Source organism: Ctenopharyngodon idella, chromosome 6 (assembly GCF_019924925.1).
Source record: "Ctenopharyngodon idella isolate HZGC_01 chromosome 6, HZGC01, whole genome shotgun sequence".
Classification (NCBI taxonomy): domain Eukaryota; kingdom Metazoa; phylum Chordata; class Actinopteri; order Cypriniformes; family Xenocyprididae; genus Ctenopharyngodon; species Ctenopharyngodon idella.
This window is the reverse complement of record NC_067225.1, coordinates 13,759,865-13,774,981: the sequence shown is the minus strand read 5'-3', so window position 1 is coordinate 13,774,981 and position 15,117 is coordinate 13,759,865. Positions and strand designations below refer to the sequence as shown.

The window sequence follows — 15,117 nt, the reverse complement described above, 5'->3', positions numbered from 1 at the left end:
AATGCTGTAGCTTGGGCTTGGTTCTGTTTTTTGGGGGATGTCATCACACAGCTGAAGTTCTGTCTCTCGTACTTTGGTTTGGTCAATAACATATTGTTCAGTGCGTTGTGTGGTTTCCAAGGGGGCAGAATTTAAACTTAGTCTGCAACTGTGTTTCTCTATATTTTCATCAAAAGCAGCTTCAAGCACCTCTGCTTCGGCAATGGCTGCAGCTGTTTCTTTCTTATGTTTAAGCATTTCCATAGATGACTCCAGCTTGGCTTTTTGTAGCTTCAGATTAACTTCCTCTTCGACAAAGGCAAGACGTGCTTTTGCTGCCTCTGCTCTCGCTCTCGCCTTAGCTGCTGCTGACCCAGTTGACGATGCACTTGAAGCACGAGAGCGTGTCTTTAATGAAGATGTTTCTGTTGCCATGGCACAGTCTTGTGGTGTATCTCTCCACACAGCTATAGTCTGATAGTTGTCCACTGGCTGTGTGTGACAATGCTTTTATCGTAATCTGTCGGCCTGCATTGCGTTATCTTGCCTTTTAAAAGACGTGGTTTCACTGTGCTGTCCTCAGTATATGTTCTGTATATAACCTGACAGCCAGGTAAACTCTTCCATAACATCAAGACTCTGAAGACAGTTCACACCTTATCCACAGGTTTATTGACGTTGCAATGGAAAGGTGAAACTGAAACATACATGAGCATAATCAGCACTATGTACAGATATCAACTCAAATCATGTGAATTAAATCCTTAAGTTTTTACTGTTACTGTATTTTAATAGACATTTCTGAATGTAATATGAACTTTCAAAGTCTAGGAACAGTACAACCATCAGCATATAATATTACTCTAGCACAACAGTAGTGTAGATAGTAAATAACAGACTTCTAACAACAAAATTCGCAAAATGAAAATGCACCAAATAATGATGTGCAATCGTAGATGTTGATAAAAACAATCAATACATACCCACGATGCTACAAAGGGCATAAGATGTATGCAGATGTCACAGGATTAGCTCAGATACAATAAACATACTGCTCTCTGTGCCATGATTGACTACCTCCTGATTAATGGTCACATGACTCCTTACTGAAACCCAGGATTCTTAAAGGGACCATGGCCAAATAAAACAAAGGATTACTTAAAGAATAAAAACAAGACTAACATATTATGTGATAACGGAACAATATATATATATATATATATATATATATATATATATATATATATATGTGTGTGTATATATATATATATATATATATATATATATATATATATATATATATTGAAGCAAATGCTTTTAATGCTAGAAAAAGTCTGGAGTATAAGGAAACGATCCACCTGCATGCCTCTCAACCATGGTGCCTTGATCAGTTGTGATCTGCATCTCGAGCAGATGACGTCACTTGGAGGGAGGCATGACCAGGTCCGCTGAACACACCCCAGTTTCTTGACTCCACCCACACATCAAAACAGTGCCATGAAGTGAAATGCACAGAAAAGTGAAGCGCAAAGGGAGACCGTTATCGCGAGCTCACACTTAGAAATATAAATATAAACATAGCATAAAAGGAGTGTTGCAAATGAATTAGTAGGTGTGACCATGGAAAATATCAGTTGCAGAGATAAAATAGGATCAAACTTCATAAGCTTCTTTTAAAGCGGTCATTGATTTTATTTTTGCAATTATTTTTGTGGGCAAAACTTATTTTTTCTCTCAATACTTTTATTTTTCTTTTGCGATTCATTTTTGTTTGCAAAACAACTTTTTACTCACTTTTTTTTCTTTTCTTTTTGCAATACTTAATTCTTTTGCAAAGCTATGCGGCATTATTTTGACTCCATAGTATAGTGCCTGATTCTGATACACAGAAGCTGATAAAGTTCCTCTCCAATTTCAGTCCCTCACATTTTAATGCTCTGCAGTCATGAGCTTTTATGAGCATAGTTGACAAGGTTCCTACAAGCTGAGAATGAACCTGTCAGCTGATCCAGCTTGATATATCATCAACAGCATCAGTTAGGTGGTCAGTGATTAGTCTTTCTCCACAGCCAGCATGTGTAACAGACTCTAATGACTTCATCTGCTCCCCGGGAGGGAAGCTATGAGACAAACAGTTTGTGGAGTTAGGTGCCATTTCAGAGCCTGTCTACTTTGTTTATTAATAATAAATGGAACTTAAATGGATATGTACTGTTAATTTTTACAGTTTTTCTCTCATCTAATGTGTCCTTTGAATTTAGTCAACATTTCATCATGTCATTATTTTTCATCCAGTTCACTCTGAAATGAAGACAACACTGTAGCTGACAACAATGGTGCAAAAACTAATATCAACATTTAACTAAATTTTCCAACATTCAGAAATGTTTTATTAATTTAAATGTCAAACATAAAACATTTGTGTTCTAACACAATTTAGTTCAAGTTACTCTGTGAAAAAAATGTAATTGACTGTGCATTTTTTTTTTTTTTTTTTTGTATTTAGTGATTTATTGTCTCATTTATATAGTTTGCTTTTGAATGAGCAAATAAAACCACTGACAAAGTGATTCAGTTTGCCAGCATTCAGCTCAAGATATATGTGAATAAAAACTGAAATTAAATCTGTTCATCATAAAAAGCGATTGATTCGCTTCAGAAATTTGGACTAAACCACTTAATTCATATGGATTAGTTTTACTATCTCTTTATGAACTTTAAGAAGTGTCAAAGTGGTAGTTGCTGTCCATGGAGGGACAGAAAGCTGTCAGATTTCATCAAAAAGATCTTCATTTGTGTTCTGAAGATGAACGAAAGACTTACAAGGCTTGGAAAGACATGAGAGTGAGTAATTAATAACAGAATTTTCATTTTTGGATGAACTAACCCTTTAAAATCATTGCACTGTTGTTATTAAAGGGTTAGTTCACCCAAAAATTATAATTATCCCATGATTTACTCACCCTCAAGCCATCCTAGATGTATATGACTATCTTCTTTCAGACGAACACAATCGGAGATATTTTTAAAAAAATATCCTTGGTCCTCCAAGGTTTATAATGGTTGTGAATGGGGCCCCACATTTTGAACAAAAAAAAGCATCCATCCATAATCAAAGTAATCCATACGGCTCCAGTGGGTTAATAAAGGCCTTATGAAGTGAAGCGATGCGTTTTTGTAAGAAAAATAAGCATATTTAAAACTTTAGAAATTCAAATAACTAGCTTCTGGCAATGATGCAATGACGAACGTGGAGGCGCAGAGGAGAAAGCAAAACAAAACACCATGGATTAGAAGTCTAAAACGAGAAATTTTAAATAGAGTCGGAGGATCTTGGTATAAGAGAAGAGGAGCTTGAGTCTGTTGCCCAGCCCTATTTGTTTGAGCCATGAGAGGCATCTAAGCTTACGATACTCCTACATCCTACGTCATACATCGCGTCACGGGTAACTCATTAGGCACAAATCGAGTTGTGCATAGGGTTATCCGCCGGAAGCTAGTTATTTGAATTTATAAAGCTTTAAATATGGATCTTTTTCTTACAAAAATGCATCACTTCGCTTCAAAAGGCCTTTATTAACCCACTGGAGCCGTATGGATTACGGCTCCAGTGAATGTGTTGTGAATATATTAATATACTGTCCAGCTCTCATATGGAAGGACAGAGGTCAGATAAAAAAATATCTGTCAAAGTCATTGTCAGATACAATGAACACATACACCAAAAATTTAAACTGGCAAAGAATTTAATTAATTAATTAATTTATTTATTTATTTATTAATAATACAGCTATTTGTTTAGTTTTTCATGTGTATACAGTGTGGGCAGGAATGTGAACTTCTTTAAACTCACATCCTCTGCTGAAAACTGCAAACACCGATAAAGTCATCATTCATGAGGACAGCTTTGGGTGCTTTTTGCTTCTGAAAGAGTAACTAACAAGAAGGAAGAGTGCAAATCAGGGAAATGTACGAGGGAGCGATATCAAATATTGAAGAGGAGCACATTAGTCGAGTGAGAGGAGAGCATACAGTAAAACACTGGCACTCATACAGCTGAAGTGCTTACTGCGCATTTTACGCTATACTCATGGTCCATCATTAAAGCTGGTCTTTTCCAACAACTTGGTGTGGCACAACCAACCATCATTGAGTTCAATGTCATATTAGCTGCACACAGATACGTTTTAGTAAATCAGTTTTCTCAGTCAAGTAGAAGCAATTCACTGATTCAAATCTTGGCACACAAGTCCCTACACTGTTTTTTTTTTTTTTTTTCTTAAATAGTAAAATATTTTACTCTGGTACGATTTACAACATACATCTGATTATTTACCATGTTTTGACATGCTTAGATCTTAAATTCTACATATAATTAAACTTAAAAAATTAAATGAAATTTTACTGTTTCATTTTACACATTTTTCTACAGAAACAGACTTAGGAAATAGGAAATCACTTAGAGATGACCTCTGACCCCACACACATCATTAGAGCTCCAGTACATCTGTTTTTAATTAAGGATCTCACTAAGTGCATTTACATGCAGACTAAAAATTTGGACAGTTGGACTCTAATAGTAACTATAATCACAACCAAATGGAAATGGCAAAATGGACTACAACTGTCCTCAATAATGACTTCAATATTCTCATTAAACTGTTCCCGTGGTGAAACTGGTAGAATACAACATGGCTGGAAGAGGCTCTCAGCCAATCAGATTGGAGAACCAGAACAAACTGTTGTATAAAATACAATAAGCTTTAATGAAGCATTCCTTAGTTTCTAGTTCTAAAGTGACATTTTAGAATTAGTAACGGAGGCTTAGGCTCAACTGTTAAACTAACTTGAGATTTGAATCTGTGGCAGAAGGAAGTAGTTCTGCACAAAAGAGGGTTTTTAAAGACACTCTGTTGTTGTTGTTGTTGTTGTTTTTTGTTTGTTTGTTTGTTTGTTTGTTTTTTATTTACTCACTTGTGCCATCGAACTTGTGCCGATATGTATCGTTGATGTCATGTACTCACTCTCATGTCGTTTCAAACCTATAAAATTTTATAACCTAACCCTAACCTTTAAAGTCAATTCCCCTAAAACTTAAAATATCTAAAAAAAGGTCATAAAGGTTAAAATTATAAATCGAGCAGTCTAATCCAAATCCATGTCTTCTGAGGAGGCTTTATATGATTAACAAATTTACAACACACATACTGTAGTAAACACGGACGTGTGTGCGTGACACACAAAAACAACATGAGGGTGAGTAAATGAAGATAGAATTTTAATTTTTGGATGAATTAATAAAGTCTGGCAATAGACATTTTGACACGCTTTGTGATCAGAACTGTCATTGATCATCTGAAGCGCATATGCACTGGAGCGGCACTCCTCAAAATGAAAGTGCAAACATAATTTAAAGCGGCACTCGTCGAAGTGAAATCAAAGCAAAATTTAACTCACCATATCGCATTTTTAGTTTTTGTATTATGATGATTGAAAGCATTTTAGATTGTTTATTCTTATCCTGTCAGTGTATATTTTGTGTGTGCGGCTTGTTTGAGTAAAATAGATTTAACGAATACAACAAAAGTCAGTGTAGGCCTACTGCTTACTAATGAAAGTTTACAGAGTTTCGGTAAAAGTACCACATTAAACTACTATATTTAATGTTGAATATAATGTATAATAATGCAAAGGGGCAATATTTTCGGGTCTTGATGATGCCAAATGTCTGCTTTAACCAGTAAAAAAGGGCTTAAATCTGCATCTAAAGTGTCCTGCTATGTGCATTAGGCATCAGTGATAGTTTTTATTTTGCCTCTAGAGGCCGCTCTTGTACGTGTAACGACTGAGACAAATCGGACACAATTATTTGTTATAGGTAACCAATAATTGTTTAAAGCACTCTGGGGCCTGTCCCCCATCCCCCGAGAAGTTCTCAGTTACAAGTTTTATTGCGCTAAAGAATGTGGTTGCCACATGGAAGAGCAGAGAAGAGACACAGAAACGTGCATCTTTCCTGCATTTTCCCCACAGAACACAGACTTTCCTGCATTAATTTATAGACAGACCGTTCTATAAATGAACATGCACATCCCTAGGAAATGGTATCCATTATTGCTGTTGTTGTATTGCACTCATTGTATTCGCATGTTTTATGATACATTTAAGGTAACTTCAATTATGCCATGTTTAGTGTCTATGGGTTCGTATCGAGAAGATTTAAATGCTTGTGTATGCGGTATGTCCATACCTGTGCAACACATCAGTATTACAAGAATCTTTAATAGTTCTTCTTCAAAAAACTCAGCCAGTAAATCTTGCTCGATCATAAAAGCCCTGACAGGAGGCGTGTTATGCCACTCCCACCCTTTCCTTGCTTCTTGGACAACTGAAGAGACCCCCTTCTTGCTGCAGGCCTGTAGGCCAAGGCCTGCAGGCCTCGGCCTACAACCCAGCCATGTGCTCATCTATAAGTTTTCATAGTACTTCATCTAACGCAGAAGATACTGGCAACAACTTCGGACCGAACCATCAAGATTACAACCCAGTCGGCAGATCCGATGCTCCTCAGCCTAAAGGCATCTTGCAAGTATCGTACATTTGAACACTAAACAGCAATTTAGTATTGATTTGTAAAACTTACCTTTGTCAGCAAAGGTGTTTTATTACTGAGGAAACTGATGATTCTTTTCCAGATTGTCTTTGACTTTTTCCTATAGCTCTATCAACAGTTCCACTTCCGGTTCAACTCTATCATTGCTCATTCTTACCAATGTATGTGTGTGACCTTCGTGTATGTTATGTGTCTGTTAGTTTAGTTATGTGTTTGTGAGTTAGTTAATAAAGATTGTGCACAATACATGTTTGGTTCTGACTCCGTCTGCTAATAAATTGCCTCTTAAGTGATTTAGATCCTGACTACATGCTCTGAGTAGTACTGTACAATACGAATGTTGTTTTTCCATAACCTGGAAATGAACATTTCTTAGAATTAATAAACAATCAACACTGAGTGTTCACTGGACGAACAGGTTAATTGATTGTAATATTAATGTAGCTACATCCAGTTAATCTGATTAACTGATTTACATATTCATAATTAATCATAATTAATAATCATAATGAGTTATGAATAATTATTAATATTTCCCCTTTGAGTTAATTCGCTACATACGTTATAATGTGACCGGACCTTTCTCAGCCACTACAGCAACAGATGCAACCCGGAAAAAGTACTTGTATGGATATTTGCCAATAACCAATTGTTTCAGTAAAGGGTTATCATGCTGATCAATCGGTCAACCTCAACCATAAGTCACAGCAGTTTCAGGACAGCAGCGCCAGATGAGCAGTCTCATAGCAGAAATAACAGTGGATCTTATAGCATCATTAAAGTTAGATATAGTGGTGGGGTGGGGTGGGGCATTCGTATGGTGGAGCTTATAGTTATAGTGAAGTTAGTGGGTGTGGCGGGTTAGGCAATCGTCAGCTCCAACCTAACTTCCAGTCTGAGGCTGCTGGCCTGGCGCCGCTGTCCTAAAACTGCTGTCACGTATAGCGCTGCGGTTCTGCAATTAGACATATCTCGATTATTGGGGGATTTTATTTCATTATACATTATGTGCACACGTTTCCACCTGTAAATAAAATGAATGAGAGAAGAGCAGTGATCACACCCTCTCAGCTCATGAATATGACAATTCTTTCTCACAGCTCTAAGACTGCCAGTGTCTAGAAGACCCTGCAGCAGACCCTGCCTCGCAAACACAACCCTTTTTGACCCACAGAGCCAAGGACCCAGACACCTCTCTGACACCTTAAAGCTCTGCACCTTGCTGAGAGCATTTACCAAAGATGGTAGAGAGCAAACACAGCAATCTGTTGGAGTAAATGGCCTCTTCTCCAAGAAGATGTAAACAGATGTCCTGAACAGCTGCAAACCTGAGCCACTGCTGCAGCTCACTGCCAAAAACTGTGCTTAGAGGCTTTACTGGACTGATCAAAATATGTACAAGTGATACAGAACAACACTTTGTTTCTGAAGTGAGTGTGGATCAGCTCTCATGTGAGAATTTATATTTTAGGAACAAAATGCCTGTAAAAGTATAGCCAACTGGACAGGTCATTTTAAACAACCAAGTTAAGGCTGCTCATTGTGCCTGCTCTACACCAGTAGTACTAAAATTGTGCTAAAATATGCAGCTCTGACCCATCTCTTGAGCGGTTTAGTCCTAATTTTCTAAAGAGACATGATCGCTTTATATGATGAACAGACTAAATTTAGGCTTTTATTCACATATAAACATTCATCAACTCACACATCAGTTGTTGTAAATGGAAGCTCAGGCATGTTTGCTTGACATGCGAGAACAAATGAGGTTCATTCTCGTGTGTTATGCAGCACGTTTGAGTTTCTGTTTATGTCCACTGATTAATGTTTATATGTGAATAAAAGCCTAAACTAAATCTGTTTATCATACGAAGCGATCAAGTCTCTTCAGAAAATTTGGACTAAAGTACTCAATTCATATGGTTTAGTTTTATGATTTCTTTATGAACTTTTTGAAGCATCAAAGTGTTAGTTGCGTAGCTGTCCATGGAGAGACAGGAAGCTCTCAGTTTTCATCAAAAAGATCTTCATTTATGTTCTGATGATCAAGTTCTGATGTTTTGTTCTCCATACAATGGAAATCAATGTGACCCAAATCTGTTTGGTTACAAACATTTCAGAATATCTTCTTTTGTGTTCCACAGAAGATATAAAGTCATACAGGTTTGGAACGACAGGTTAAGTAAATGCTGACAGAATTCTCTTATTGGGTGAACTATCCCTTTAATGAATTTTGCTGTAACATCAAAGTTGCTGGACTGTGTATCAGCATGTGAGTATAAGAAGTGTAACAGTTCAGTTTGTATTGTTGTTTGGGTGTGGTTCATTATGCTATTGTGCCAGTTTTTCCACTCACAATTATTGACCGTTTCACACCAAAATGAGCAAAAGATGATGCCATTAACAGACTAGCATGCTAACTCTAATAGTTCTTTAGTCGCTCTCCAACAGCAATAACACCACCATATGCCCTAATTATTTGCTCCTTTATATTCTTCTCTGAATCTGATGCACCTGTGGTAAGACATGAGATTCACTGCAAATATTCATACAAGACTATGGGTGGAAGAGGGTTTTTTTTTTTTTTTCCTTTTCTTACAGGACTCATTTCAGCTCTAGTAGGTATGTGTGTTATATGAGGTAACAGCAGGGTGGACAGCTCTTACCCTGGGCTGCCAGTTCTCATACTGTTTCTGCAGGTTGGCCCCTATCGTCTCCAGGGCTTTCTGTGGACTCATGGACAGGGGGTCTAGAAGATAAGAGAAAATACACGTTACAGCATTACTGTAAATTCAGACACTGCTATATGCTATACTCTACATTAACACTATTATGCCAAATGATATACATTTTATCTAAGGAATCATCTAGAAGTACAAAAGTCACCCCAGAATAAAACCTGGCTGAAACACAAGTGAAATACATAAAATGGGAAAGCGCTTAAGTTGGAATCTAAAACACAAAAACAAAAAAATCAATTCTGTATGGATTATGAAACACTTCTGCACTGCACACACGTCATAACTACTGAAATACAAAATAGTGATGTTGAACTAGTTTCCTCTGAGGAAAGTGTACATTAAATTGGTTTATAGCTGAAATCATAGAGGAAAGGAACTAAAAAACAATGTTTATTAAATCAAACTGGCTTACATAGAAATCAATGCCCACTGCAATGTAAACATTTCAGACATGTACAAAGTAGTCCATATTTATTACACACAGGGGTGTCAGACAAGGGGTAATGGTGGAACAGATTTACAACTGAGGGGAAAGTCATTGGATTGGTGTATGCATGAGCAAACTCACCTATCCAGCACTCTAGTCTGGCACAGGGTGAAGTCTTGACTACATCAGGAGGGTCCACGCCAACATTGAGACATAAAACTAGAGCCACACTTACAGTTTTCATCTGCAGGAACAAATAGGGGGGAAAAAGAAAACTGTAAGATAATTTAAATTACTCTAAAATCTACTGAAAAGGTTCAATTACTCAAAAATAAAAGCCTTTAGAAAAGCAGCAAAATGACCGCAAAAGATCAATGAATGAATTTAGATACTGATAGACTTCAGTTCAAGACACTAGCCGCGTTTCCACTGCCGAGCCAAAAGTGAGCTGCCACTGTCACTTCCGGGGCTTGATTGTGCATTCTTTGGGCTTACTCGGGGCCAACGACCAGGTGTTTTTATCTGAGTCAGGAGACGTCAGGACCGCTGCTCATTTCCCATGTTTTCATGTCAGGCTACCAGCTAACCTCAACATTTAAGACATTTTAAACAATTTTCAGCTCAAAACACACTTTCAGAAATCAGCAAGTCGGTCAAATCAAGTCACCTTTATTTATATAGCGCTTTTTACAATGCAGATTGTGTCAAAGCAACTTTACAGTGATAACTGGTATATAATTTTGGCTGCACAGCAGCTCTTAAAGAAAATGGTGTCATTGTCCAGCTTAAGTAAATTCAGTATTGATTCATTCCGTTGTAAGAATCAATAGTTATTAACTTAGTTAATTTATCTATATCAGCACTGGAGTAAACAGTGATGTCATCATTCAGCTCAGTTCAGTTCGCATACAATGGTGTCAATGCAGGCAGATCAAAACATTGTTAAATATAAAATGTCAAGTGTCCCCAACTAAGCAAGCCAAAGGCGACAGCGGCAAGGAACCCAAACTCCAACAGGTGACATCAGGTGGCAAACAGGTGTTAAAATAGAGAAAAAAATATTGGGAGAAACCAGGCTCAGTCGGGGGGGCCAGTTCTCCTCTGGCCAACAGCGAACAGTGCATGATTATGATTCAGGCAGCTATTATAAGTCCAATTTTGATCGCAACAGGCAAAGTATCAATTCCAGTTCCATTCAGTTGAGGATCGTGTTTATCACGCCGGTATGGATGGTTTGTTGAGGATCTGTGCCACTGGCTGTCGTGTTGATGAGGCCTTCACAGCGAGTGTTTGAAATAACTTCAGATTGCGATCCGATGGCCATTCTGATCATTCTGATTCTGCATGTATGATGCAGAAACATATTATATGCGATGGTTACATGCGAAAGGCTACTTATGCTAACCATTGCCATAATAAATACACATATTCTTATGGAAAATAGACCGCTGACCTAAGACAAATCATAAATTATTATAATTGTGAATTTATTTGGTTCAGGGTTGCTGCACATTTTTTAAAGTAAAATTTAAAGGTCCCATGACATGCTGCTTTTTGGATGCTTTTATATAGGCCTAAGTGGTCCCTAGTACTGTATCTGAAGTCTCTTTCCTGAAATTCAGCCACTATGAGCCAGTCCCACAATGATTTTTCTTTAGGACGTGGCAAACGTTTCCTGGCAAACGAACAGGGAACGTTAGAATCTTTGTTCTGGGAACGTTTTGGGAACCAGATACTAATGTTCCCGGGACGTTCTGGGAACCAAAAATTGTTAGCTGGGATATTATAGCATATAATATCAAATAAATGCATTTCTTTATGCTGTAATAGTGCAGTTGGAGTCACAGACAGACAGGCATTGTGATTTGGTTGTGTAGATTATGAGAATCTGTTTGTTTATGCTAGAGTTTTATATTAATGGTACATGATAGTTGCACTCAACAATTTTTTAGAGAATCACAAGGCAGATGCTACTGTAGGAAGAAAAGCATCAGAGGCTAGCCCCCAGTCCTAACTGTAAGTGTTTACATATAGAGGGTTTAAAAAAGGGTTTAAAATGGTATGTGGCAATGCCATGTCTGACTGAATGAGCATAAACAGGGATGTTTCCAGGCAGATGATGACATTATTGACACTTTTGCAGCAATTAAGTCTAGGCATGTCCACTTTTAAAGCTATTTGAAAAAAATAGTAAACATATGCTCAAATATGCCAAGTTCAATTAGTTTTAAGTCCTTGTAGTTGTAGTTGTTTACCAGTTACTTCCTTTGAACATGGATGTGCATAGTTGTTTTATTGAAAAGTGGGAACTGTGTATTACTGAATAATAATACTTATAGCTGATAACATATTGCGGGGTGTGTGTGTGTGTGTGGGGGGGGGGGGGGGGGGGGGGGGTGATATTTCAGTTTTTTTTTTTAATAAATCTGCAAAAATGTCAACAATTCTGTGTTTTTCTGTCAATATGAGGTGCTGTGTGTACATTAATGAGGAAAAAAAATGAACTTAAATGATTTTAGCAAATGGCTGCAATATAACAAAGAGTAAAAAATTTAAGGGGGTCTGAATACTTTCCGTACCCACTGTACATAAGCCTACCTTTCAGAAGCACATGTCGGGCTTTAAAATCATTAGTCATCACCAGCAGTAAAAGTATTACACTTTCATATTCATGTCCGGAAATTTTTTTTTTTTTTTTTTTTGATGGATTAACATTAAGATGTCATCAGGGTGGGGGTGGGTCGGGAGTGGCACTACTAGGTAGAATGAAGGAAAGTTAATTTAGATTCAGAATAACTAATGGGGTGATAACTTGATGATATAAGTGCAATAATTCCAAATGAATTTCCAAAAGATAAATAATTAAATGAAAGTAAAAATTAAATTTCTCTTTTTCTTGCCATCCTGACTGTGCTGCCACCCTAGGCGGCTGCCTAGTTCGCCTATAAGCACGCAATGCCCCGACCATAGCAAGTGTTATATACTATTAACAAACTGTTCTGACTACGGTTTGGAATAAAAAAAATAAATAAAAAAAAAACAATTCCAATTCTGGAATCAGATACTTATTATAAAATTTAAATTTTGATTCCTCTTATCATTTCCTTTGTGTGCATTTTAATATGACTTTAAACCATTCAAGCGCAAGAAGACGTCCAAAATGTGCGCACAAAAAGCCGCCTCTCATACTGTATAGTGCGCAATACTGAACCGAGCCCTCTTCCGTGTCTTTTTGCACTTGAACGGACAAATACACACAAAAATGTGTCAAAATATCCTGGTAAACACAAATGGTTATGTCTTATGCCGGGTTCAGACTACACAACATTTTTGTTGGATACGATAGTCACTGTGTCAGATCACACAATTTTGACTCCTAAAATCTTGTCGTGTTGTGAACAAGAAACATGTCGGACTACACATTGCTACCCGACCATTCATCGTGTGTCGATGCATGCTGTCATCGAGAAGGCAGGACTATGGACTAACAGAAGGTGCCGTAAGCGTAAACAAACAATGGCTAGCAGCGTCTTTTGCTCTGTCTTGTTGTCAGAAAAGCCCAAAAGTGGACACATATCTGGATTGCATAGATATTTGGATTTCCTCCGATGAGAACTGAGGTAACATGTTTTATTTACCTTTTTTCACTCTGTCGCAGTAACTTAATCCCTCAAGGAAACATCATAAACGCAGGAGTATTGTTGCCATAGCTCCACAAATATTTCCTCCATTGAAAATTCCACCTAGCAGGAACGATATCATTGACTCTCTTTCATTTCGGCATGTTTGAAAGCATGTAGGAAAGCATGTAGGAAGGAGCTTCTGTGCTTCTATTGGCCAGTGTCACACGTGACGGAGCTCGTCATGGACGACCGAGAAAAAAATTAAACATGCTAGTCTTTCTGTAGTGACGTCGTGAAGCATTGCAGACTTCATCCAATATGACACACTACACGAGCTGAAATAATCGAATCTTGCATCCCGACACCCATTGTCATTTACGAATCCCCACGACACCCTAAGTCAAGCAGATCGAGGCAAAATCGGGCTAAAATCATGTAGTCTGAACTGGGCATTAAGTGAATGTAAACAGTTGATAAAGAAAACGCATGTGTAATAGTATATTGGATCCGTGCAGCTCTTAAAGTGACAGCAGCCTAATATTTCTGCCTCCCTCTCTATAATAATATTAATCAATCTACAAAATACAGATAAAATTCACTTGCTGTTCTTGACTGGATAACTTTTGTAACCATATTTGTAATGTATATTTTATTTATAAAGTACAGTGTTATTTTACATTTGATTACAGTTTCTGTACCTGAATACCTGAAAATCTTAAAACACTTTTTCAATCGTAACTTTCAGTTGTATATATTTGTGCGATTGTTAATTTGTTTATTTGTTGTTTTTTTCTTTTAATTACTGAGTGTTTACTTGTCTTTAATAATGCTTGAAATGCACAGTATATTAGTTAGGCTAGTTGTTTTTGCTATGGTATTTTTAAACCATAGGCAAAAGTTGCTTCTGTAAGTGTGCCTGTTGGTATTTGTTCATGGTATTCCGCTACAATGAAATGTTTTGCAATAAGACTTAGAATAAATGTAAAGATTTTTTGTTGTTTTTTTGGGGTTTTTTTAATACCTTATTGGAATCAAAATTAGGAATCGATAGGCAGAATCAGAATCTGATTTGGAATCGTGAAAATTCAAAACCCTAGTTCTGAAAACCGTAAATGATTTTGGAGCTGCACGATGCTTGTTAAATTGAGAATCACTATTTTTTTTTGTTTCAAACAGAGATAACGATTCTCCCACAATTGGGAACAAACAACTAAACAAAATAACAAGTAATTTACTAGAGATTCTGACAAAATGTTAATTAATTTTAAATACTTCACTTGTTTCATTACTGGAGGAATCAGCGTTTTTGAATGAATCTCTTGAATTAATTATTCAATGACACTATTTTTTTTTTAAAAGTTACTTGTTACCACCTGGTGGCATAATGTAATCGATACAATCGTTATTTGAAGCGGCAAGTTACTTTCAAAAGGTTATTTGCTCTATTTTGAACACTACCATAGAAATCGGTGTTTATATCTGAACAATAAACTTTTATCCCAGTACTTCTGTGATAATATGAATATTTGTAACAAAAAAAATAATGAAACTTTGTGGTTGAAAAGCCTGTTTGTGAAGCTGTTTCATACCTATAATGTATGATAACTGCTCTCTATGGCTCAGCGGCAGCGCGAAAGGTTCTGGTGTGATTTTGTCAAATGTTTAATAGACACAGGAATTATCATCATTTAGGAATGAGATTGCATGGGTGTTCCAATTTCCACATAGAGCTTTACC

The 15,117-nt window shown here is 37.0% G+C and overlaps 1 protein-coding gene across 5 annotated transcripts in view; it reads right to left on the bottom strand.

Moving 5' to 3' along the window:
• rptor (regulatory associated protein of MTOR, complex 1) overlaps positions 1-15,117 on the bottom strand; it is a 288,348-nt gene that overhangs the window by 218,818 nt on the left and 54,413 nt on the right. For all 5 annotated transcript variants that reach the window (XM_051898086.1, XM_051898081.1, XM_051898084.1 and 2 more), the window contains exons 3-4: positions 9,899-10,001; positions 9,256-9,338 (exon numbers count right to left, since the gene is read on the bottom strand). In XM_051898086.1, coding sequence (XP_051754046.1) covers positions 9,256-9,338; positions 9,899-10,001 — 186 coding nt within the window. The remainder of the gene's footprint in view (positions 1-9,255; positions 9,339-9,898; positions 10,002-15,117) is intronic.